General features: G+C 40.3%; 1 protein-coding gene across 1 annotated transcript; it reads left to right on the top strand.

Annotated features, from left to right (window-relative positions):
* On the top strand, positions 1-26,622 carry ube2ql1 (ubiquitin conjugating enzyme E2 QL1). The gene is made up of 3 exons (XM_057827942.1): positions 1-187; positions 528-1,396; positions 19,884-26,622. Exons 2-3 carry the CDS (start codon positions 704-706, stop codon positions 20,013-20,015), a joined length of 825 nt encoding a protein of 274 aa, XP_057683925.1. The 5' UTR covers positions 1-187; positions 528-703; the 3' UTR covers positions 20,016-26,622.
* The last annotated feature ends 1,073 nt before the right edge of the window (positions 26,623-27,695 follow it).

Here is a 27,695-nt window from a genome sequence, read left to right as displayed (position 1 = left end):
CTCGTCCTCCACTGCATTACGAGTCCTGCTGCAGCTGCACACATTCGCACATAAGAAGACGCACAAAGACACGCACTAATAACTCCTGCAGCTCATCGCGGTAGCAGCTTTTGTGGATCTTCTGGATTGTCTTTTTTACGTGTCGTGGCATTTACCAGCGGAAGATACTGCGGATTTTACGCATTGGGTAAGCGACTTTATGCTTAGGTTTGGTTTACTGGGGAGATAACGTAAAAGGGGGACACTCGTCTACACGATGCAGGTGTTAGATGTTCTCATCTTTTTTATTATGATAATATTATACGTGTCATTGAATGCTTTTGGGACCATTTTGGTACTCATTTGCTGATTTCTATGCCATGACGTGCAGTGTTTCTTTGTAAATTCATCTTGTAACACATCATCGGGACTGCGGCTACGATCGTTTTGGGGAGGGGAAGGAATTGGGTTAAATTCCAGACAAAACGTGTTTGAAATTGTTGTCTTTTGAAGATGCTTTTTATTTGTGTCCCGATTTCTATATGTAGTCACGCCGTGCTGGGATGATGCACTGAGAGGAAAGGCGCAGGATCGTGGGCTGTAATCACCCCAGAAGGTTGCAGTGAAAGTGGTGCAAGCAAGGTGAACTCGGAAAGGGTGCAATCTCGACCCTCTGCAGGGGGGGATCGGCGGCGATTTCCAAACCAGCTCGGTAAAGTAAATTATGGCCACTCTACTGCGGAAAATCGGTCTGATCCGCCTGCACGACCGAGACACAGAGGACCCCAAACACCACCAGGGCTCTTTAAAGGGCACCAAAGGCAACCAGAAAAACAACAAACACTGTCAGACGGCCAACGAAACCAATATCCTTAGCACCCCGGAGATTAAGGCCAGGAAGCTGGACCAGCACGGCAAGGACAAGGAGAAGCCAGGCAAGGATGCCAAGGAGAAACAGCAGCAGCAAAGCGGAGGAGGCGGGAATAAAAGCACCGGGGCCTCCTCCCTACCTCCGCTCGCCCCTCACCGGCATCACTGCACCCAAGTGCGGACGCGCAGGCTGATGAAGGAGCTTCAGGAGATACGGAGGTTAGGAGACAACTTCATCACAGTAGAGCTGGTGGAGGACAACCTGTTCGACTGGAACGTCAAGCTGCACCAGGTGGACAAGGACTCGGCGCTGTGGCAGGACATGAAGGAGACGAGCACCGACTTCATCCTGCTCAACGTCACCTTCCCCGACAACTTTCCCTTCTCGCCGCCCTTCATGCGGGTGCTGACGCCCCGCTTGGAGAACGGCTACGTGTTGGACGGAGGCGCAATTTGCATGGAGCTGCTGACTCCCCGCGGATGGTCCAGCGCCTACACGGTGGAAGCGGTCATGAGGCAGTTTGCGGCCAGCCTCGTAAAAGGACAGGTGAGACGACGTCGCCGTCCTGACAGTTTGTACCGCTGCAAACAAGGAATATAAGGGCGCAAATATTATTTCACCGCTATATCAGTATATCTGAGCAATTTCCATGCTGACCTTATATGAAACTTGGTTTATTGCCAATGACGGCTATAGATGTCAAATGTCTCTGTTAACTGGGAAAACTGGGTGCAGTTGTTACAGGGTTCCCACGTCTGTATTAGAATTTAATTCTTAGTTTTCATATTGGTGTGACTGCATCATGCATTTTTTCATTATGATGAAATAGGAGAGAGCAGCTGGCTTTTTTTTTTTTTTTTTTTTTTTTACCATGTGGCATTTTTTTGCCATGTACCAAAATTGATTTTCCCATGTGGCATTTTTTACCATGTGACAAAATGGATTTTGCCACGTGGCATTTTTTTTGGTATATGGCAAAATGGATTTTGGTTTGAGGAATTTGTTTTTGCCATGTGGCAAAACTTGCCATATGGCATTTTTTTGTCATGTGGCAAAATAGATTTTGCCATGTGGCATTTTTTTTGCCATATGGCCAAAAAAAAAATTCCACAAACCAAAATCCATTTTGGCCACATGGCCAAAAAACAAATGCCACAAATCAAAATCAATTTTACCATGTGTCTTTTTTTTTTTTTTTTTTTGCCACGTGGCATGTTTTTGGCCATGTGTCAAAAATAGATTTTGTCCTGTGGCATTTTTTTTTTTTTTTTTTTTTTGCCATTTGGCCAAAAAAATGCCACAAACCAAAATCCATTTTGGCCACATGCCCAAAAAAAATGTGCCACAAACATAAATCCATTTTGCTACATACCAAAAACCGCATGGCAGAAAAATGCCACATGGCAAAAAAATGCCACATGGCAAAAAAAAAGCCACATAGCAAAATCAATTTTGGTACATGGAAAAAAAAAATACCGCATAGTAGGAAGATGCCACATTGCAGAACCCATTTTGCCACATTGCAAAAAAAATGCCACATGGCAAAATCTATTTCATCACATGTCAAACAAAATGCCACAAAACAAAATCCATTTTGACACATGGCAAAAAAGACACATGGCCAAATCCTTTTTGCCACATGGCAAAATCAAATTTGCCGCATAGCAAAAAAATGCCACATGGCAAAAAAAATCCCATTTTGCCACATGGCAAATACCACTTTTCGTTCTCGGCTCTGCTGGGAAATAGTGTTGGATAGAGCAGAACAGGGAGCAGCACAATCAGTATGCCTCACCGATTGTTTTAATCTGTGGAACTTCCCAGGCTTACATGGGTTTCTATATGAACAACACTCTAATAAACCTTTTTTTATACTATAGGAGCAACCCCTTAGTGGTAAATTTGAGGTATGTAAAATGGCAACAAAAAACATGGCAATCTACTGCCACTATCAATCATTCACAATGATTTCCTTGCAGTGGAAGGACAATATCAGCTAATCTAAACAGTTTACAATATTTGAACTCTTTATTTTGCATTTCATGTGGAGATCAGATGAAATGTTAACAAATGAAGGGTGCATTTCAAAGCTCCACTATCATTATCGTCTTTGTCGGGCAGTACCCCTGTATGTCCAAATATGTTTAATTTCAGGGTCAATTTGAATTGTCAATATAACTCAACAGTCTTAAATGGTCAAAATGTCTGTGTGGTAAAAGTCCTCATATTGAAACTGCTTCTTATACAGAGTGGATAGTTTTTAAAAAATAACGAGAGAAATTAGTGAGGTTTGGATACATTTGTTTAGGCTTACTTTTTTTCAAATTAGTTTCTGTAATGTTGCTGGAGGAGATTTGTGAGCCATGGAAATAAGTGTTACATGGGAGAGTCGCGGGCAGTTGAATATGATTTTCGGGTTCTTTTGGTCTTATGTAAGAGTTTACAACTCTGTATGATCTCAGTAAATTGTATATTTACACGAACAAAGCCGTGTTTGGGAACGCAAACAGTAGTTGTTGTCTTTTTTCCTGAGAAGAACTGTAGTGGTTTAGGCGACGCAAGGATTCTTCCCAACAGTCTAATTGTTTTTTCTATTAGTATGTCTAAAAGTCATATTAGTTGATTTTCAGCTCCAAGACACTGGGACAATGGACGGCAGCATGGAATAAATATCTGACAAAATGATGAAGCTGAGAGGGAAAGGGTAGCAGGAGGTTCTGTGTCCAAATCTTAACCCATCATTTGTGTGGACTTTGCACATTCTACATGTGCCTGTGTGGGTTTTCTCTGCGCTTTCCACACACTTTTCAAAAATAGGATTGTTAAAATAAAACATGGATTTGAATGTGAGTGTAACTCTTAGTCACTGTCTGATAGCAGATATGGACCAATTGTTTTTCCCCCTAAATCAGATGGGATGGGATTCAGCTCTCCCACGACTCTAATGAGGAGAAGCACCATATATACAGTAAATGATGGATGTTTCTTTATGGCAACCATTTCAATTCACGCTCCCTCCCTCTTCAATGCCTCTCTGCAGTCCTTGTTTGATTGCTTTTCATCAGTCAGCATCCTGTGGCAACAAAGACCCGCAGAGCCGCCCAATGAAAGTCACGCAGGCTCGCAATATGTGTCCTTTCCCCCCTTGCACATTTACGAAGTAATAATAATAATGAGACCACCAGGGGATGGAAATGCAGGCAGCGGGGGTGCCACAATTCCAGACCTGTGTGATTTAGATCAACTAGATTATGTAATCCCGTCAAATCCCAGCCCACTCTGTGTTGTGTGGCATCCCTTTGCTTCCGATGGAGATGGCTGCAACCTCAAATGCACTCCATGATATAATCTAGAGATGGCTGATATTGTTGAAATTCAAAATCAGTCAGAATCTGTTTGATATTGCTCAATGAGACTACACTTAATGGACACCAGAATGTCCTCCACATAACCCCCACAATGTTGCGCTTTTTTTTTCAGTTCATGAACCATCTATATTTGAGATGAGATAGCTCGTGCGTGTGGCAGATATACGACTGCACCCCTCACTAATTTGTGCTGCAGTGTCTCCTTGTATCTAATGGAAGCAGTATTGATTAACGTGGACCTTCGTGTCTTCACTTACAGTGTTTGCATGTGCTGCATTTTCCCAAGCAGATCATTTCTCACATGCTGGGAGCCATGTAAATCCTAAATACACAGAATGTATTTATGCATCCTTGGCGGATGGCCTTTTTTGACTCGTGTGTTGATGTTTCTCATCAAGAAGCTCTATTTTTAGGGTGGGTGGTGTTATATCTGCCGAGATGAAAGTCAACACACACGGCGAGCGTATTCAGTATGTAGGTCATAGGTTTGAATCTTTTCTTTCTCATCCTTTTCTCTGGTTATGCCGCTCTTGGAAGACAGACAAATAGCGTACATGGTTTATTATAAAATGTTGGCAGCAGCAGAATTAAGTTGTGCAATGTCTACACAACAGCAGGGGTGAATTTTTGTGTTGCTTTGAAATGAGTTATTCGTGACCTAGATCTTAACTCAAATTACTTTTATATCTAATACGTTTTTTTATTCAAATGTTCCTAATTACCTAGTGAAATGTCATGAATCCCTTCCAGCTCCTACAAAATAAACACAAGTAAAATGAGATAATTATGTTAGTCAAATAAAACAATTTGCTGATTTGATGTTTTCTGTACTTGAGGCCATAAATTTGAGTCTCATTTTGAGTCAATGTGCACCCTGGACTAAACAAGTTTGTTTCTAAAGTTCAGATCCATAACATGCTGTAATATTTTAGCAAAACTTAAATTGAAATAATACACAGGCATTCTATTTATCCATCCATATAACCAGCTCACACATTCTTTTTTTTTTTCACAAAGAGAAATGTGTCATGAAAGGTGTCGTAAGAAGAAAAAAACTATCATTTTTGTACAACAGCCCATTCATCTCTTTTCTATAGATCAAGCCTATCCTGGTTGACTTTACGCCAGGCACATCGCGAGAGACAAGCATTCACACTCATATTCACACCAGTGGGCAAATTGGTCTTCAATGACCTTAACAGGCATGTTTTTGGAATGTGGTGGGGAATCCAAACTACCCACGCAAGCACGGGTGGACATGCAAACTCCACTCAGCAACTCAGGCCTGATTTGGACCAGTCTGTCAGTGCTTATCTCAAATCACACATTTTCGCTGCAAAGTTTTCCTCCCAAAGAAGATTCTTTGACCTTTTGAGATAGGCCTGCCTTGTAACGTCTCGTATCTAGTGGCCATTTTCCATATTGCAACATGATCAAATATTTTCTTGTCTTTTTTTATTTATTTTTTTTTTTTTTAACCCTTGACATCCCACTCGGGCATTATGACATCATCAGTACTTTGATGAAACGTCTAGTTAATGATAACAGTGGCATATACCACAATTTTCAGACTATAAACCGCTCCTTTTTTTCCTTCATTTTGAAGCCTGCATTTTATAGTCCAGTGCAGCTTATTTGTTGATTTATTTGGGTTAATACAGTGGGGCAAATAAGTATTTAGTCAACCACCAGTTGTGCAAGTTCTCCTACTTGAAATATTTGAGAGGCATGTAATTGTCAACATGGTTAAACCTCAACCATGAGAGACAAAATGTGGAAAAAAAAACTGAAAATCCCATTGTTTGATTTTTAAATAATTTATTTGCAAATCATAGTGGAAAATAAGTATTTGGTCGATACCAAAAGTTCATCTAAATACTTTGTTTTGTACCCTTTGTTGGCAATAACGCAGGCCAAACGTTTTCTGTAACTCTTCACAAGCTTTTCACACACTGTTGCTGGTATTTTGGCCCATTCCTCCATGCAGATCTCCACTAGAGCAGTGATGTTTTGGGGCTGTCGTTGGGCAACACGGACTTTCAACTCCCTCCACAGATTTTCTATGGGGTTGAGATCTGGAGACTGGCTAGGCCACTCCAGGACCTTGAAATGCTTCTTACGAAGCCATTCCTTTGTTGCCCTGGCTGTGTGTTTAGGATCATTGTCATGCTGAAAGACCCAGCCATGTCTCATCTTCAATGCCCTTGCTGATGGAAGGAGATGTTCACTCAAAATCTCTCGATACATGGGCCCATTCATTCTTTTCTTTACACAGATCAGTCGTCCTGGTCCCTTTGCAGAAAAACAGCCCCAAAGCATGATGTTTCCACCCCCGTGCTTCACAGTGGGTATGGTGTTCTTCGGATGCAATTCAGTATACTTTTTCCTCCAAACACGAGAACCTGTGTTTCTAACAAAAAGTTCTAATTTGGTTTCATCTGACTATTAGACATTCTCCCAGTCTTCTTCTGGATCATCCAAATGCTCTCTAGCGAACCGCAGACGGGCCTGGACGTGTACTGGCTTCAGCAGGGGGACACGTCTGGCAGTGCAGGATTTGAGTCCCCCTGCGACGCATTGTGTTACTGATAGTAGCCTTTGTTACTGTGGTCCCAGCTCTCTGTAGGTAATTTACTAGGTCCCCCCGTGTGGTTCTGGGATTTTTGCTCACCATTCTTGTTATCATTTTGACGCCACGGCGTGAGATCTTGCATGGAGCCCCAGATCGAGGGAGATTATCAGTTCTCTTGTATGTCTTCCATTTTCTAATAATTGCTCCCACAGTTGATTTCTTTACACCAAGTGTTGTACCTATTGCAGATTCAGTTTTCCCAGCCTGGTGCAGGTCTACAAGTTTGTCTCTGGTGTCCCTCGACAGCTCTTTGGTCTTGGCCATAGTGGAGTTTGGAGTGTGACTGACTGAGGTTATGGACAGGTGTCTTTTATACAGATAATGAGTTAAAACAGGTGCCATTAATACAGGTAACGAGTGGAACCTCGTTAGACCTCATTAGAAGAAGTTAGACCTCTTTGACAGCCAGAAATCTTGCTTGTTTGTAGGTGACCAAACACTTATGTTCCACTCTAATTTGGAAACAAGTTCTTTACAAATCAAACAATGTGATTTTCTGCCCCCCCCCCCCACACACACACATTCTGTCTCTCATGGTTGAGGTTTAACCATGTTGATAATTACAGGCCTCTCTAATCTTTTCAAGTAGGAGAACTTGCACAATTGGTGGTTGACTAAATACTTATTTGTCTCACTGCATGTAACACTTTATTTGACAGCGGGGTCATAAAACTGTCAAACGTCTGTCATAATTTTGACATGGCACTATCATGGGCATTACTGAATGCTTATGACAGATGTCATTAAGCCTCAGCCGACAAATTATCTCACTAACTGCTCTTTTACATCCATTCAAAAGTGAGATAATTTGCCAGATAACACTAAGTGACATCTTTTCTAAGTATTCATTAATGCTCATAACAGTGTCATGTCATAATTATGATTGTATAATGACAGTCTTATGGCTCCACTGTCAAATACAGTGTTACCAAATACCATAACTAGCAATTAATGAAACAACTGTAACAGTTACTGAAGAAATAAAAAGCACAGAACATGAATTTTATCGTTATTTCCATCTGTAGCGCCGCAGTGAATGCTAGGAGGCATGTTGAACAACAACAGTGTTGACAGCAGGTGGCAGCAGAGGTTGACTGTGATGTCCAAATGAAGCTTCTGGAAGCAATGAAGCTTAGCAGCCAACTGGTTCAAAGCATTTGATTGGTTCATGATGGTTCATTTGTTTCATTTGGTCTTATGCTAGTCGTATGATGCCACTGTCAAATAAAGTGTTACCAGTTAATATCTTGCGTGAATATGCCATGATACAGTAAGGGCAGCTGCGGCTTATAGTCCAGTGCGGCTTATCTATGAACAAATGCCGTTTTAGTGTCAAATTTGGTAGGTGGCGGCTTATATTCAGGGGTGCCTTTTGTGCAAAAATTACGGTAAGTGCGTTCAGTACTATCTGGATGCAAATTTTTATTCCTGGTCATGACAGACCACTGAAAGTTAGGAGCAAACTTGTTTTTTCACAACATGATTTTATCCTCTAATGACCCCAACTATCAGTGGTCTGATAAGGCCATTATTGATCTCTTGTTTGTCTACCCTGCCCTCTTGAAGCACATGTTTGTGTTATGCAACACGCCGCCTCCGGTCCCCCAATGCCGATTCCCAACATGCGACAGGGCCTCGCCATGCCTGTCCTGTTCCGTCCATTGACTGATTCCCATTCATACAATTAGCCTCCAGTCACTCTGCACAAGTGTGTCCCCTCTGCAAGGGAGCGCTTTGCGCAAATAGACACTGACATGGGACTGCCTCGGCCCCGGGCGCTCATGCTCTCACTCTAATTTTCTCCCTCAAGCGGATATTTTCACTTTCATTGCATCTAACGATACTAGCTAGCTTTTTTTCTTCCCCCTTGTTGGTGCTTGAGAGCATGATGTGGCTAATGAATACTCAATTTACATGTTTCAGGCTCGGGTCACAGACTTTATGTAAGGTCGACAGATTCACTAGCCCTCCCACATGCTCACAAATAAGAAAACGCAGCAATGACAGACGGGGGTGCCTCGTTTTGAAGAAAAAAAACTTTCAATAAAAGTGAGTTATGTTCCTTGCCATTGCATCGCCATGGCAGCAAAGTCTTGAACAATAGTCGGCAATAATGAGGTACATCAGTAAGGCGATGGGCGCCATTTTGAGGTGGCGAGAGCAACCGTATGTGGTGTGGAAGATATGCATGGCAAATCAGATGACGTGAACCCGTCCTCTGTGTCCGGTGGCGAGCGAGCAAGCACGTCTGCAACATTGTGACATAACAGCCCCATTAGTGCACGTCATTGTCCTCTCACAAAGTGTTGAGTGCAAAGAATATCAGTTGGAGTTCACAATGGGCATTGGTTGAAAGGGATTGATTTCTCAATCATTTGAAGAAGGAGGACAAAAATTGGAAGGCACAGTGTGTCGTCTTTATACGGGGGGTTAAAAGTGTAACTGGGCTTGCACCTTATATACTTGGGGTTGGCCATCTTAGGCACCCTACGATTCGATTCGATTACGATTCAGGGGGCTACGATCCAATTCTTGAACGATTATCACGATTGTCACGATTATCGATGCATCGTACATTACTAATTAATAAGGGTGTAACGGTACATGTATTTGTATTGAACTGTTTCGGTACGTGGTAATCGGTTCAGAACAGAAGCGTACTGAAAGAGTTTCTGACATCTCTGAGTCGGTCGGGTTACAGTTTCTTTGTGTAGATTATATTTACTCCGTCTTCTCTACTATAATGAGGACCAACACGGTAGGACAGTATAACCCAGAAACATCAACGGCGCGACAAAGTGGCCGCCGCGAGAACGCGGTGAAACGCGGGCGTTAAAGTCAATCAGCCCATGCACACCAGTCGCAGTGCGGCCGGGTGTTAGACGCGTCCCAGAAGCGGCTCAACACAACACATGGGAAAAGAACGGCAGAGTTTATTATTTGACGCGAGACGCGACCCTCCTGCGTCAATACTACTACCGGTAGCTAGGATCGGGCAGACCGGAAGTCACTCATGTAAAAATATGGTGGATCCATTCGACTTTCAAACTAATATGGAATCGTAACCTACTTTTGAGTCCATCAGATCTCTTGAGTGGTAGATCGGGGCACAGTTGACCTGTCTATGTTGATTTACTGTCGTCTTCTCTGCTATAATAATAACCAACACGCCCCCGTGTTCAATACAAAACCCTCCTACCACAACAAAACAAGTAGGAACTAATATTCACATAGGAACTAAAGTTATACAACATAAAATATACAATATAAATGAATACTACATCACATTTGTAAAATATAAACACATAATAAAATAAATAATAGCCCATTTAAATAAAATAAATTGAAATGTAATTAACCCTGTAATTAAATAATAAGAATAATACACAGATCCTGCTTACACAATCAAATTTATTCATTTCTGTGTGGCGCTTTAACTTGAGAAAATCCACCAATAAAGCTTTTGAAAACCATTCATAAGGAGAAAAAATGATTCATTGAGGCATTTCATTAGTAAAATACATGTTAAAATCTTTGTTATTGGGATTGCTTTTCTCTTTAGCACAGGACTTATTTTTTCTTCTTTCTTTCAGAAAGAAAGCTGACCAATACGTGGGGTCTGAAAGGGAAATTGTTGTTGGATTATCTTTAAATACCCGCTATTTTTTGAGCAGAATTCTAGCTTTGTATAGGCTAATGTTCCTATTGTTGAAAGCACAAAGGTGTGTAATAAACAACTAGCACGTTATATTTTGCATTTTGTTTTCTTACTGTACCAAAAATGAACCGAACTGTGACCTCAAAACCGAGGTACGTACCAAACCGAGAATTTTGTGTACCATTACACCCCTACTAATTGATATAGTAGACAAACAAATGTTTGTCCATTATTTATTTTAAATATCCTAATGATTCAACAGGAACGATGGAAACATGCCCATACAACAAAAACCTGCTCTTAAGCTGCTTTTTTATTTATTTATTTTTACAAGAAAGTGCAAAAACATTACCTGTTTTAAAGGGAGTACTTATATCACTCAACAATACAATAACATTTACGCAGGTGGAATGAATTCCACATTTTCTGGAAACAAAGTGTCTTCACAAATAAGCCTTCTTTTAACAAATGTACTTTGTTTTCACAGATTTCTGTACTATTTCGCTTGTTTGAAGTGTTACCGCTGTACTTAATCATGGTTTTACACGATCTGCATATGAAATGTACGTTAGCGAATTATCTAATTAGCTTAGCGCTCGGAGCTAACTATTAACACCTCAAACACAAAAAAAGTACAAGAGAGTCCGTGTACTCACCTCTTGTAGACGCACACGGGTCTTAGCAACACACTCAGGACATTTTTTGATTGACATGACTTGAAACTACAGCTGGACATCTGAAAGACGAGGAGCAACGAACTATCTCCCCCTCTTGCTCTAAAAAATAACGTGCGTAACAGAAACGCGACCCAGCGCGCTTTTGTGCCTGACTGTCTCATACACAAATTTATTTTCCAGTCTTTTGAAAAAGAGTAAATCTCTCACTCAGTTACAGACATCATCCATTATAACGTGCGTGCATCCGTTAAAGGTGTCCGGGCGGCAGACGTGTCTTGAATTTCGTTCTGCTACGAGCGGCTGTCATAAAGTTATGAGGGAAAATCATTTATGAGCCTTAATGAATCGTAATCGAATCGTCACGTGTCGAATCGCGATGCATTTTTTGGAACTCCTCTATTATACTGGACTGTCTCAGGAAATTAGAATACACAATATTCTAATTTTTTGAGACAGTCCTGTGTATATATACAGGATACACAATATTCTAATTTCCTGACTGTCTCAGGAAATTAGAATATTGTGTATTCTAATTTCCTGAGACAGTCCAGTATATGGTGTAAATTTGGAATCTATGGATTTTAATTTTCATTCTTTATTATTTGCCCATACGAAGATGTTACCCAAGCAAGATTTATTTCGCTACGACAGGATGGGTTTGGAGTGGGAGAACCTGAGAGCCTTGACCTTACAACTGTCAAATAGAACAAATATTACCTCTAATAGTATGTAAATAAAGGTCATTTGAGCAAATTTGTTGTCATAAAAAATGCATCAAACTGGTGCTGCAACGATTAATTGAGAAATTCGATTAGTGAAAATATTCAAATTCGAATATTCGTTTAATTAAAGTGGCGTTGTAATGGTTTGTTTTGAAAGTGTTTGCATTTAGTTTTATTGATTTGGGTGGATACGCTGCCCTCTACGGGCAAAAGTGAATTTGACATAACTCATTTCACATGGCTGAATCCAGCTGCTCCCTGTTATGACCAACATAGGCTAAGTTTTTGTTTGAGCTAATTTTTTAAATCCATTTTGTAATTTTTTTTATTGGTATATTTAGCCGTTTTTTGTGGAAATATGTGTTTGAACTAGGGCTGTCAAACGATTAAAATTTTTAATCGAGTTAATTGCAGCTTAAAAATTAATCGGAATTAATCGCAATTCAAACCATCTATAAAATATGCCATATTTTTCTGTAAATTATTGTTGGAATGGAAAGATAAGACACAAGATGGATACTTACATTCAACATACGGTACATAAGTACTGTATTTGTTTATTATAACAAATCAACAAGATGGCATTAACATTATTAACATTCTGTTAAAGCGATCCATGGATAGCCTTGTAGTTCTTAAAAGATAAATTTTAGTACAAGTTATAGTAATTTTATATTAAAACCCCTCTTAATCTTTTCGTTTTAATAAAATTTGTAAAATTTTCAATCAAAAAATAAACTAGTAGCCCGCCATTGTGGATGTCAATAATTACCCAATGCTCATGGGTGCCCATAAAATCAGTCGCACCCAAGCGCCAGAAGAGGGCGACAAAACTCCAAAAAACACAAGTAACAAGTGGACATTGCACTGTTCTGTCATTTTAATCTGTTTGAGCGGGGCATGTGCGTTAATTGCGTCAAATATTTTAACGTGATTATTTAAAAAATTAATTGCCGCCCGCTAACGCGATAATTTTGACAGCCCTAGTTTGAACCATTTGTTAAGAGCATTGTAAAAAAAATTTTTTTTTTTACAAACGTTAGCATTTTATAGCATTCAAGCTAGTGGTCTTTTGCTTTGCAAGCTAGTCAGTTGTTCTTTTGTTCTTAGATCCTCATTTATTTATCTTTTTTATACCGTTTGAGGCTCAGCTCAGGTATTTTAATGTTCCTTATCCGACTAGTTGATCATTCGAACTAACTAGTTCATCGATTAATCGGTACTGAAAAATAATCGATAGTTGCATCCCTACATCAACAACTTCTTGCAATCACATTTCCCAGTTTCCTGGTGTTGTTACAAAATGATTGCAAAAAAGTATGTTAAACAGCAGTTTCAATTTTGCTGTGACGGACTAACAAAGAATTCTCCTCATTCACGCATTTCTTGTTCATTGCCATGCTAGAATGGAATTTTCCAACCCTGATTTCTTATTAAGCATATATAACATCATTTTCTCTCATCACGAATATGCACAGCACCTAAACCACAGCATTTCTTTACGAACTGCTCCCAGGAAAATGCAATAAGCATTCATGCTATAAACTAATGCCATAAAGGCTCATTCATGCTGTTTATTTCTAATGTAAATCACAATACTAGAGGAGGATTAAGGCACAAAGTGCACAAGTATAAAAATAATGTCAGCAATATTATCTCAGTATTTATCTGAACTGCAGTGCCGCATGCAGAAAGGCTGGCCATAGAAACATTTTCAGTTTCATTAGTTGGAGCAGAAAGCCCCCAGCCAATAAAGCGACTGCGGGAAATGGTGCAGTGTTATAAAACAAACTGAGAGGTAGAAAACACACAACACAGCCATCGATCATGCGAGCCGAATGACCAGTGGGCAGATTTACAGCGATCGTGCAGTCTAGCCAACACTCCGTGGTGATTATGATGATGATAGCTTTTTTTTTAAATAAAATAATCCACACACAATCAAGTGACTCGCTCCATCTGCGACATACGATGATACATTTGTCCTCCCACACAAAAAGTCAATGCACCGCTTTTGTCCATCACAACTGTTTTGTGTGCATGAAATTTTTATTCAATGCAACTTAACCGTTTAAAGAACATTGTGTCATTGAAAATGTTTTCAGTGGCTATAAAGACTACAGCATGCAGACAAGGTCAAGCAAAAATGATTAGCTATTGTATTTGATTTACCAAAGCATTATTGTCTTTTATATCATTGCATTGTATTGCTTTCTCTACTTGTATCTCTTTCCTGAGTGCCTTTGTTGACTCACACTGAATGGAAAAAAGGAATAGTTCAGATATTTACTGTGTGATTATTTTACTCCATTGATCCGATTAATTTTAAAAAGATCCAGACAGAAAGAATTCTTAAAAGATAAATGTTATTTGAGGTAAAATAATTTCATATTAAAACCCTTCTTGATGTTTTCGTTTTTATACAATTTGTGAAATTAGTTTAACTTGTAGGCCGCCATTGTTGTTGACGTCGCAGGGCTGCCTGCCTTCCAGAGTATGACTCTAGCGACATAAACATGTCATCAGTTCAACCCTTTCAATTTGAACCCGAGACAAACATTAATGAGCATGACAGCACTGTCGATATTTCACAAAACGAGCAACAAAGGCAAAATGAACAGGAAAGACTGGATGAGATGAGACGAGAGTATGACAAAACGGTGTTCTGCCAAAATGTGCTACAACGGCGAAACGTCCTACAAGAGGCGAATTAGACACCCAAACTACTATCGTGCGCTTTCAGCTTGTTTTGTTTAGATGCATACAGAAAGAACATACTAAAGATGTCTTAAGAAAATACTTAAACGCATAGGGGGAGTTTGACTTTTGTGACAGGGAGGGGCAAAAATGTTGATGACCCCAAAACGCAGTGTCAGCGATAAAATTAACTTAGTCCAAGATATATGGATAGTAGCTTAGCCCATGCTCGTTCATACAGGCTTACCTAGTGGAGATGTACACGCCGCATCCTTTTTGTCTTAATATTCTAGCCAGGAAATTTATAATATTACATTGAAAATTAGCCTTTTTTTTGTTTCATTTTTGAGGGTTAACGTCTTTAGTGGAGCAAATTGAAACCCCGCTCACCATTTTGGCGGTGCTCTCCAGCGTTTCATGGTCTTCATCTTCAATCCTTGGTTCTCCCTCAGTAGTTGTTGTCGCCTCTTCTGGCCTCAGTTTTTGGGGGGGGCTAAGCAAACCAAATGACCCGTCTCTAAGGTGCTAGTCACAGGATCTGTTTGACAAATAATTTTGACCTATTATAAAAATATTTTTTTGTTCATTTCATTCATTTTTGTTTTTTTTTATTGCTTTGCAACATTCATAGACAACATTTTACTGGCAAAGTCTTAATTTTAAATTCATACATTGAAAGTCAATTATATGCAATGACATTTTCGGCCATCCTAATCTCTGTTTATGCTTAAACGTAGTAATTACCATATCAAATAAGGGTGCAAAATGCATTTTGAGGCAATGAAAAGGTAATCAAAGACTTAATAAAAACACAAATAGTTAGTACTCGCTGCTTTTAACCGATGTGTGCATGTGTTGGACGTCTCGCCATGTAGAAGGAATTGCAGAAGACTGGTAGTGTTCGTCTAGTGAGCGACAAACTACGTCATCATCTTGAGCATCCATTGTGCGCTTAAAACATGGCGCCCTCCCTAGGTCAAAACATGTGCTAAATATTATAGATTTTTAAATCAATGGCAATATTTATTGTTGTTTCTATTAATACATTTTAGTATATGAGAACACTTGTGGCTTATTAGAGCCTACAAGTCTTTTAGTCCGAGGTTCCCTTTAAAGCAGTGGTTCTTAACCTTGCTAAAGGTACCGAACCCTATGAGTTTCACACGTGCATGAAAACAAACCCAGACTTTTTTCCACCTTCAGAATCGATGTATCTAAGCTAACAAGCTAAAACCTAAGTGAATTTCCTTTCAAATTTCTTCTCATTTCGATGGCTTACACAGGTCAAAATTTATATTCTTATATTTATGCCTCAAGCATCATCAGACAACTAAACCAAGACTGGCCCAATGCGCATATCTTAGAATTTTTCATTCAAATGTGAAAGAATATATCCTACATTGTTCAACATTAAACCTGCTTTGTTGCATTAACCTTGACCGTGCAGTATCTGTCATGTTTACATCTCAAATGATATCAAATTTAATCAAACACCTTGCACAAAATGATTGCCAAATTTGTACACAAAGTCATTATGTTAAAAAAAAACATGAATCTTCTCACAAGTCCAATAAACAGTCGTAATTTACAACAAATAATTTTGGCTTTTGATGTTGGAAAATGAAATTACCTTATTTTGGGACGATAAGTCGCACCCCCAGCCAAACTATGAAAAAAATGCGACTTGTAGTCCGAAAATTACGGGAAACTCGATTCATTTGACACAGTTTCTATTTTTGTTTTCATGTTTCATTCACATTCTATCACATCTTGGCCTTACATACTATTTTCATGGCGTAAAATGTGACACAAATAGTGTTTTTTTTTTTTTATGTCAACACAGTGCACGCCACCCGTAGGTCTGTTGTACTTCCTCATACCTAGTGAGAGTCAACCTTCTACTGAGCAAACAGTTTCTCTCCTTCCATCAGAGAGAGCAGGGGTCCCCTACCTTTTTTTCACGGACCGGTGTTCTGTCAAATTTTGCACCCTTATAAAATTTTGCTCCCAAAGCTTTTGTGGCGGTAAACAAAGCCCTCTTATAAATTCAGTTGGACTCTCAATGTTATGCAACGGTGCTAAAAACTATTTACATCATAAACATACACATGTGCAACACGAAAATGGCGTAAATTAATGCTTAACGACACGGCGAAGTCGTTAAGTGAGAGAGCTGCGTGCAGTTGTTGTGTGCAGCTAACATGGCAAACGTAAGTTAATATTCCTTTCTTTAAAGAAAGTTTGTAATGTGCACTTTGGAATCGCTGCATTCGCGGTCATTTTTAACGTTACGCGCATGGCACATTTGTCAGAACACCGGCAGTGTGCGGCAGAAAAATATAGCAAACATAAAATAACATTTGTTTTTAGCCCCGTCGTGTTAAGTGCAGGGAAAATACAACTCACCTGTTGAATCAGTGGGAGGCTTGAACTTGTTTCGTTGAGACGAGATGGTCCCGAAATGGGAGAGTGAGAGAATCCCACTACACAAAGATACGATGTTGGAAATTGTAGCACAGTATTGAGTGCTCTCCTAACGATGTCAGGATGTTCCGAAATGACTTTAATCCAGAACCTCAGTAGAGTTGTTGTCTCAAATGTACTGTACGTTTACGGTCGTCGTGATTTGCGATCTGATATTCCTGTTGCACAGACATGCTCGAATCACTCGATTTATTCATATACGGGTCACGAATCCACTCGCAGTTCGTGGATCTTTAGTGATTGAGAGGTAGCATATTTTGTTTTCTTCGAGGTTGTAGGCTCATTTTCTGGCTCGTCAGGTTCCCTTTTCCCCGTTAAAAAATCTGTTCAAAGACGTCTGTTTTTCAGTCATTTTAGTAGGAGTGGGAACCTCTTGGTACCTCACGATACGATACGATTTGCGATACAAAGCTCACGATAACGATGATCTGACGGTATGGAGATACAACCACTTCAAACGGATTGAACGTCTATGGCCGTCAGTGGCAGCTAATGCCAGGCAATGAGGTAATTTTGGGCCATTTAAGATCATTTACCTGTTGATTTTCAGTTACTTCCTGTTGATTTGGGGGTATTTTATGGGTCACTTCCTGTTTGAGTTACAGAACAGGACGTGACCTGGGAATCACCCAAATGAATAGGCAGTGACTCAAACTCAACACGAAATGACCTGTAAATGCCCTAAAATGAACAGCATAGTTCATTTCGTGGCATAGATTCAACAAGGTGCTGGAAGTATTCCTCAGAGAGTTTGGTCCATATTGACATGATGGCATCACACAGTTGGTGCAGATTTGTCGGCTGCACATCCATGATGCGAATCTCCCATTCCACCATATCCCAAAGATGCTCTATTGGATTGAGATCTGGTGACTGTGGAGGCCATTTGAGTACGGTGAACTCATTGTCATGTTCAAGAAACCAGTCTGAGATGATTCAAGCTTTATGACATGGCGCATTATCCTGCTGAAAGTAGCCATCAGAAGTTGGGTACATTGTGGTCATAAAGGGATGGACATGGTCAGCAACAATACTCAGGTGGGCTGTGGCGTTTCACCGATGCTCAATTGGTACCAAGGGGCCCAAAGATTGCCAAGAAAATATTCCCCACACCAATACACCACCACCACCAGCCTGAACCGTTGATACAAGGCAGGATGGATCCATGCTTTCATGTTGTTGACGCCAAATTCTGATCCTACCATCCGAATGTCGCAGCAAAAATCGAGACTCATCAGACAAGGCAACGTTTTTCTAATCTTCTATTGTCCAATTTCGATGAGCTTGTGCAAATTGTAGCCTCAGTTTCCTGTTCTTAGCTGAAAGGAGTGGCACCCGGCGTGGTCTTCTGCTGCTGTAGCCCATCTGCCTCAAAGTTCAACGTACTGTGCATTCAGAGATGCTCTTCTGCCTACCTTGGTTGTAACGGGTGGTTATTTGAGTCACTGTTGCCTTTCTATCAGCTCAAACCAGTCTGGCCATTCTCCTCTGACCTCTGGCAACAACAAGGCATTTCCGCCCACAGAACTGCCGCTCACTGGATATTTTTTCTTTTTCGGACCATTCTGTGTAAACCCTAGAGATGGTTTCGTGTGAAAATTCCAGTAGATCAGCAGTTTCTGAAATACTCAGACCAGCCCTTCTGGCACCAAAGACCATGCCACGTTCAAAGTCACTCAAATCACCTTTCTTCCCCATACTGATGCTTGGTTTGAACTGCAGGAGATTGTCTTAAACCATGTCTACATGCCTAAATGCACTGAGTTGCCGCCATGTGATTGGCTGATTAGAAATTAAGTGTTAACGAGCAGTTGGACAGGTGTACCTAATAAAGTGGCGGGTGAGTGTATATATTTATACTTAAAAATGTCATTACACTTGATAACACACATCACTTAAAAGTTAGGTGTTTTTCCCACGTGTTTCAATTGAATTTCTATTTGTGTCAAGCTATTTTAAGTTCTAGTTAAGTTTTAAATTAGTCTGAACTGTAAGTCCTGATAGGATTTTGAGTTTTTGCAGTTTTTAAAATAAATGTATGATACCTGCTGTATTGGAGCACATTAGGGACCAGTGCTACATGGTGTTTTATCCAGCAATGACTACTGAGCTAAAATTGACAGCATTATTAAGTTTTTATTTTACACCCTCATCACTCTACAGCGCCATGTTTTCACAGATTAAATAAAGCCTGTATGTAAGACACGTTAGCCACGCATTGACAGTGGTCATAATTAATAGAAACCTAGCCCTCCGCAGGGTTAACGTTACGTGAGCGAGTGATAGTAACGTTATTCTTATTTATTAGCGATTAGAAGTCTACTGTTTTAAGATGGCGGCTGTTTACTAACGCCGCTGACTCTGTCATTTCGCATCTAGTTCAACATACATGTGATCTGTATGAGACACATCAGACGCTACTTGCTACCACCATAGCATCATGTGGGCTAGATTTTAGCAACGTCTGCGTCGTTTGTAGCGGCTGTCGGCTGCAGTGTTTTTTTTTTTTTTTTTTTTAATTGCTTCTTCCTCTACGCACGTGACATCAGCGCGTTGCCCCGCATTAAAAGTATTCCGGGCAAAACGTGATGCTTAGAGCTGTCAAAATTAAACGATTACTCGAGGTGAATAAAATTACTCGGATCAGTTTTTAAACTGGAGTTACTCGAGGATTCGTTTCCCCTCTACAGTGTTTCAATAATTGTTGCCAATGATTGTGTGAATAGTTCTTATAACTGCATTTTTCTTTTCAGAAACAATTTTTAATTTCCTGTCTTTCCCTTTCTCCCATGCAGGGCCGCATATGTCGGAAAGCAGGCAAGTCCAAGAAGGCCTTCAGCCGTAAAGAAGCCGAGGCCACCTTCAAGTCTTTGGTGAAGACCCACGAGAAATACGGCTGGGTGTCCCCGCCCGTGTCGGACGGCTGAGCGCTGACCCCTGACCTCGACACGCAAAATGACACACCGCGCTAACTCAACAATCTGTCACACTCACCTTTTGCTGTAGCTTTCTTCGTGTGTGCGTGTATGCGTGTTAATTGGAGCGGTGGCGTAGTTTTTAATACGCAGACAAGTGATCATCATCGTCATCAATTTTCTCAGAAGTGACTTGCCCTCACTCTCACCCAGGGAATTTCTTTCCTTTTGGGAAAGGCCTGAGAGGGAGGTGTGTGTATAGTACATTTGGGAACACATTTTTTGCTTTTCTTTTGTTTTTTTTTTCTCATGCACACGCAGTTGGAGACAGTGTGGACTTTTCCAATTGAATGAAGCGGACTCATCCTCTCTTGTCGCGCTCTCTTTGCCCTCCTCGCTCCCTTCCCCTTCCTTCCGGCATTACTCTTCGTCGTCTGCGTGTGGCTGTGGGCTCATTTGCATATAAATGAAGCTGTAAATGTTTAATAGATGGGCAGCGCGCAGCCTTCTATGCTCCTTTCATTTCCTTCCCTTTTTCTTGTCGACTGCGGTTGCCCATACTTGGATGCAACGTGAAGATTGTAATGTACATGGAGATGTGCTCTCTCTCTCTCTCCATGCTAGTTCGCCCAATGTCTCTTGTCTCTCGTGGCTAAATTTAGAGCTCACTGTTGCGTAGATGATATTGATTTCCAATGGAGGAAAAAAAGTCACATGTTGCATTAGGCTGTGACTTTGTATGATACATAGAATGATAGTCAATCATCTGGATGTGCGCTTTTGAGGACTGAGAACCTCATGATTTAGAAGGGGCACAGCCCTTTAAAACAAAAATAGGAACTGTGAAACACTAAGAGTAACATTTTAAGGGAATATATGTGTGTTTGTGTGTGATTTGTGTAAAAACAACCAAAGTCCAGCAGGAAATCTGTGCTATGAACACACCTGCACACACATCTACTGTACCTGCATGGCTTAAAATGCTGATGGGCGCTCGCCATTTCGATGAATGTACGCTCCAGAGTACCACATGATTGCCCGGAGAGAGACATCAAGGGGTTTTCGGGGAGAGGGCAAACCGAAAGAACGGGAGAGCGCAGCGGGGTCACTTCTTGGAAATGTCAGCGGGTTTCAAGATGGAAGAAGCCTGTTTTGGCAACCTAATGGATGCACAGGAATAAAAACATTGACTTGCAAGCATCATTGGAACCCCTGGAGGGGAAAATTGAGGAAAATACGGAGTTGGCATCTGCTTTGCAGCTTTGATTTTTCTTAATTTTCTGTAAGATAAAAATTTTAGAAAGGGCAGGATGTGAAAAGTGAAGGACAGCACTATTGGTGCACTCGCCTGACCTCAGTGTAGGCAGTGTGGACTAAGGCTGATTTATGCTTCTGCGTCAATGGAACGGGTTGCTCCATGCTATTTTTAGACCGTGACGTCACATCGTAAAGCGGAAGTAAAGCAGAAGTTGGACATTATAGACCCGCCCTCGCATAAAAAACAATGTTAATTCTGCTACTTTTCTCCGGTAATCGTTCAAAAACAAACATCCCGATCACACATTGCTTTTTTTGGAACTTGTAAAAAAACGACTCTTGACATTACGACATATGAAGGATGTTTTCTTCATACATTTTCTGAAACCAAAAACTCGGGAGGAAAAAAATGTGAAGAATGAATCAACTTGCGCAGACTTTTAACACTAGCTCGGTGAATCCATTCACATTTCATATGCAGTAAACGTTTTGTTGGGTTGGGTTCAGAGGACAAAGAGGTAAACCATGTTTATATTTTTAACTTATTTTTTAGCGTGACGTTGTGCCGTGCTTCTTCTGTCTGAGAATGAATGACCTAAAAAGAATTAAAATCGTGGGCTATCTGACTGCCACTGTTGCCTTTTCTGTTGTAAAAGAAAAAAACAACTTTAGTAAAGGGGAAGTGTCAATAAATTGTAGAATTAAGATTTGTTATCCATGAAAAATTAAAAGTGTTCGTTGGCTGTCACTGAGTAGCATTTGCGATCGCTACACAAAATATAAATTACCCCCAAGAACTGTCAGAGACGTAGGCTAACCAGAGGATATAATATATAGGAAAGACAGGGCTGGTGGTAAAGGATAACTTGTTGAACAGGAGAATGTAATTGTTAGTCCCGTAAGAAAAAGGTTTCGATAAAAAAGCTAAGGCTATGCTAAGGACGGCTCGTTTTTTTCGTCTTTTTCAGCCCTCGACACTCAAGCCACCACTTTAACTGAACATTTTTATGTACTTCCACATCTTTGCAAGTGAACTTGGCACCAGGGACATCATTTTCGGAGAGAATTGGTAGGTTTAGCATTGTAAACATCTCCTTCGTACACGATTTCATTCATTTCCCATTGTGGACAAGCGGTGGCGTGTCCTCCATTAGGAACAGTAGCTAACGTCGTGAATATTAATGAGCAGAAGTGACATGTTGCTTGCGGTACGCCATTCACCGCCATGCCACTAGAGGGGTGTGGCTTTGTCTTTGTACGGTTTTGGGGTATTCTTGTCGAATTCCTTTAGTTTATACGCCGGTCATTGACAGCAATGGCAACGGAGATTGAACGTGTGTATTTGCTGCTGCAGCTAATCAATATTGAACAACAAAAGTTGTTAATACAAATGTTGACGCGTAGGCGACACAGAAGACGTTTTCAAATGTTTGGAAACGGTGTTGTTGCTAAACCGGAAACGACGTTCTGAGCGGTGACGTGACGCGTAGTCAGGATTTTTGGGAGGTGCACGTCAGGCTATGGTGTAGGGTCGTTAATAGGGTCTGCGTTAACCGCGTAGGTCTCGTCACAGCTACGCAGAAGCATAAATCACCCTTTAGTCCCCTACTCCGTGACAGTGAGTAAATGGTGGCCTCCAAACGTTCACTTAGATTAATGGTGACCAGTCCAGTTGTGTTTAATCAACAAGCAACATGGCTGACATTGATGGAGATAGTCGTCAAAGATGGAGGACAGGAAAGACTGGGGTATGACAGGGCAGATGGAATGTGGCAATTAAACTCATTAGCTGCCAGTGGCAGTGAATGAGTTAAACGCACTCAAGAGCAGTGTTGGGAATAACGCCGTTCTATAACGGCGTTATTTTTTCAGTAACGGGGTAATCTAACTAATTATTTTTTCCAACGTTACCGTTACTGACGGTCAAAAGCGTGGCGTTACTTACTTTGAATAAATTGAAGAAACTACCAGCCGTAGCGAGTCTACTCTGCTCTGTTTATTTGTCATCCAAGACTTGGGGTGCGTTCAGGTTCATGGCAATGAAAATAGTAAACACACATAGCCTACCTTTGCAAGAACGATGGAGTTGCCGTTTGATATGGTCATAATGTGCAGGTCCTGCACCCATCCGCAGCAAAACTGTTTCGTAGCTTTGTAGCGATTTGTAATTTCGGAATCACTGATGAGTTTAGTAACATACACCAAACAATAAATACAGCAGAATGTCCATTTCGCGTAATTGTGGAAGCCTGTCGACATCTTTACTCCATTTGTCTTCGGCTTGCTCGTAAGGGTCAACATTGTTCACATCCTTAAGTTTGATCACATATCTGTTCTTCGCCTTAGTAACGAGTTTGTCTCTTTATCGAACTGGCAAGTTAAAGTTTAATGTCCCGCGAGCCAGACCTGCTTCCAATATGGCTGCGTTGTTGTCAAATCTCACGTGATCCCCCATTCTGTGATGTAAACGCTCGAGCCTAAGAGCGCACGTAAGTCAGAGCCGGTGTTTTCACACACAAAGCGGAACAGCGCGTGCGACAAACACACACACGCAAAACAGATGCAGGGGGATATGATGGCAGAGCATTCAGAGGAAAATTTGTCCTTTACGAGGTGGAGATATAAACACTAGAGATGTCCCGATCCGATCACGTCATTTTCAAAGTATCGGAATCGGCAAAAAAATATCGGCCATGCATTTTTTTAATATATATATATATTTTAATTAAATCGTTTTCTAATTGTATTTAACGTTACAGACATAATATGTTACACTCATCCAGAGTCTCTAATTTAGGCTTAAGGTAGGGTTATCAAATTTATCCCGATAACGGGGTAATTAATTTTTAAAAATGTATCACGTTAAATATTTAACGCAATTAATGCATGCGTTGTAGGACCCACTCACGCATTGTCGCGCTTAATCTGTAATGGCGCCGCTTTACCCATTTAGAGAGACAAAAAGGCAGCGTAAAATGAGTAGAGTGAATTTTGGCTGCCTTTGGAGCCTTTTTTTAAATAGGCTAAAGCCTTACAATCCTTCTCCCTACGATTGGTAATATCATGGGAAGTAATGTGGGGAAGCAAGGTAGTAATTGATCTTTTTCTTAACACCTTATGTTATTTCCCAACGCAGAGAAGATACAGCAATTGGTAGCACTACGCACAGTCATGGTTCCGCTTCCCATCGTGCATTTGGGTTGAATGGCTGCAGTATCATTTACTGAAAGCTCAATAGCAATATTTAGTCACAATATACAAAGTCACAAGTCTTTCTATCTGTGGATCCCTCTCACAGAAAGAATGTTAATAATGTAAATGCCATCTTGAGGATTTATTGTCATAATAAACAAATACAGTACTTATGTACTGTATGTTGAATGTATATATTCGTCCGAGTTTTATTCATTTTTTTTCTTAATGCATTGCCAAAATGTATATGATCGGGAAAAATTATCGGGAATGATTGGAATTGAATCGGGAGCAAAAAAAGCAATCGGATCGGGAAATGTCGGGATCGGCAGATACTCAAACTTAAACGATCGGGATCGGATCGGGAGCAAAAAACATGATCGGAACAACCCTAATAAACACTATTTCAAGTTGGTCGAAACTAAAGGAAAGAACGTGCATGTAAAGTGTAATTTATGTTCCGGGGCAAAAATTTTTTTGCACTTCAAATGTAGGATAAATCTGTTGCTGGCGAGGTTCAATAAATATTACAAGGTTCTATAACAAAACTACCAGTCTGTTCTTCTCTATTCAACTAACTCGAATACTGCTCAGAAAATTTCAAATTCTTTGACATACAACAACTTCTTTTTAAAGTAACGGAAATAGTTACTTTCCCTGGTAACTACTTACTTTTACTATAGAGTAATTCAGTTACTAACTCACTTTTTGGAAGAAGTAGTGAGTAACTATAACTAATTATTTTTTTAAAGTAACGTGCCCAACACTGCTCAAGAGTCTTAATCACTCAACAGTGAGAATGTACAGAGAATTTTCAGCAAGCTGATCGGTATTCCGACGTCAACAATATTTGAAACGTAAAGTTATTGAAGAATGCACCAGACCTCAATCTGTGCAGAACCGCTTCGGTGACGTGGAAGTGCTCATGCCAGTCAGCTATTTGAAATGTGTCCGTCCTGTCAGCTCGGCTTCCGCGTGCGTTACATCTGCTACGTGCCAGTTAAATGTCAGGCAAAGCTGCTAATTGGGCTGACATTTCCGCCAAGCGTCATTAGAGAGACGGGCGGTTGAGAGCAAAAGGATGGAGGATGTCAAATCTCCCGCTCGGCCCCCCTCCTCCAACCACTGGCATTTCGGCCCATGTTGCATACCCCTGCTGTGTTGTTTTTAGGAGACGAGAGGCAGACGGAGAGGTGAGAATGTGAGTACATGCGTGTATGTGTGGGAAAAGTGTGGGTCATGTAAACTAGTTCCATTTCAGGGTTGATTGTATAGTCCTCTCTTGGCTCGCAAGTGCGGAATTACTGTAAATTGACTTCATATTATACCACAAAATATCTCCAAACTGAGTGTTTGCTGGTTTCAAGCCAATCATTTTTGTGATAGATTTAGAATGGTAGTTAACAGACACTAACTGAGCTGGTTATGTTGTATTATATTTGCATGTCAACTGTGATTGGTAGCTGCCTACTGTATTTTTTTTTTCAAGAAAAGTCAGAAAAACTGGAGATAAACAAAAATGCAAATGTTTCTCTTGTTCTTTTAACAAGGATGGCGAGGTGTTTCTGTACTGTATGTGCTTTTCTTCATACCCGTCCTCAAATGTCATATTGTCTTCTATGAATGTTTGTGTTTTAATTTATTTGTGATTTGCCAAAAATGAAGATTTGACGCATGATGCAGGTATTGTCACGAGAAAATGAAGAAGGGAAGGGGGAAGAAAAAAAAACTTACCTGGAAGGGTTTTTGTCTTCATTTAGAGGATTGAAGGACAGACATAGTTACAAAGCCTCAATACCTTAAAGGGACTGTTCCCTTGGGGAAAAACAAAATTCCGTCACGGCCCCAAAACAAATTCCAAACACCTCTCATGAAGTCACGCCTTCCCCATTGGCCCTGCAGTGATTTAGATTCATGCGATTGACATGAAAACACGGATTATATCACAGATTAAAAGATCAATGTTGACTTCTCAGTGCTTCACATCTCATTCATCATATGGGCATGTGAGCATCTGACCTGAGATCAGCTGACCTGGACATTTCCATTTTCCTGACTTGTTTGGTCGAAAAAGTGGGAAAAGGCTCGTTTGCTAGACCAAACAAGAATGTGCAATAAACTTCACAGCATATTCAAAGCAATTGCCTTGTGTGTTTTTTTTCTTTTGTGTTTAATCTGCATAAAACTACACTGCTCAACATTGTGAAATCCTTTTTCAGCCTTCGGTGTCCTCTGCGTGGCCACTGCGTTGTCCTTCTTTTATCCAAGACTTTGGACTTGTTTGTCCTTTTTTTCTGGACTATATTTATATAATATGCATTTTCCTGACTAACTGGCCCTATCTTAACTGCTGGATGGCGTATTAGCACTCAATAGATATTAAAGCTGTTTAAATAGGATTATTTTTAATTGTGGATTCAGCATTTTTGGCCTATTTTAGCCGTTTTCAGCATTGTGACAGACTTAAAACAAATTAATTCAACAAAGAATAGGAAGGATATACAAAAGGATGAAAGTGAGGGATATGCAGCTTTGTATTTGGTTTGGGTTGGGGATTAATTTCAAATTCAAAGTACAATGTACTAAGTACAACAAAACACATTTTACAGTGATCCATCGTTTTTCGCGACTGACAGGGACCAGAACCCGCCACGATATGTGAAAAACCGCAAAGTAGTTTTTTGTGTGTGTGTTCAGTGTATTTATTCAGATTTAGCATTGGAAAGAGATAAAACATGTTTTTTCACTTTTTTCCAATTGTATAATTTAAAAAAATGATCATAATTATAGCATTTGAAGTGCTTAAAAAACATGTATTAAGGAAATAAATATATATACAGTGAAGAAAAGAAGTATTTGAACACCCTGCTATTTTGCAAGTTCTCCCACTCAGAAATCATGGAGGAGTCTGAAATTTTCATCGTAGGTACACGACCACTGTGAGAAAGAATCTAAAAAGAAAAATCCAGAAATCACAATGCATGATTTTTTAAACAATTTATTTGTGTGATAGAGCTGCAAATAAGTATTTTAACACCTGTTTGTCAGCTACAATTCTGAGCCTGAAAGACCTGCTTAGTCTGAATCAGATGCACTTGTTTGAGGTCGATAGCAGCAAAAAGACACCTGTCCACCCCATACAATCACTAATAGTCCAATTTGTAACATGGTCAAGACCAAAGAGCTGTCCAAAGACACCAGAGACAAAATTGTTCACCTCCACAAGGCTGTGAAGGGCTCCTG

The sequence above is a fragment of the Corythoichthys intestinalis genome, chromosome 22 (genome assembly GCF_030265065.1).
Source record: "Corythoichthys intestinalis isolate RoL2023-P3 chromosome 22, ASM3026506v1, whole genome shotgun sequence".
Taxonomy (NCBI): domain Eukaryota; kingdom Metazoa; phylum Chordata; class Actinopteri; order Syngnathiformes; family Syngnathidae; genus Corythoichthys; species Corythoichthys intestinalis.
This window is presented reverse-complemented; position numbering and strand designations above follow the sequence as displayed.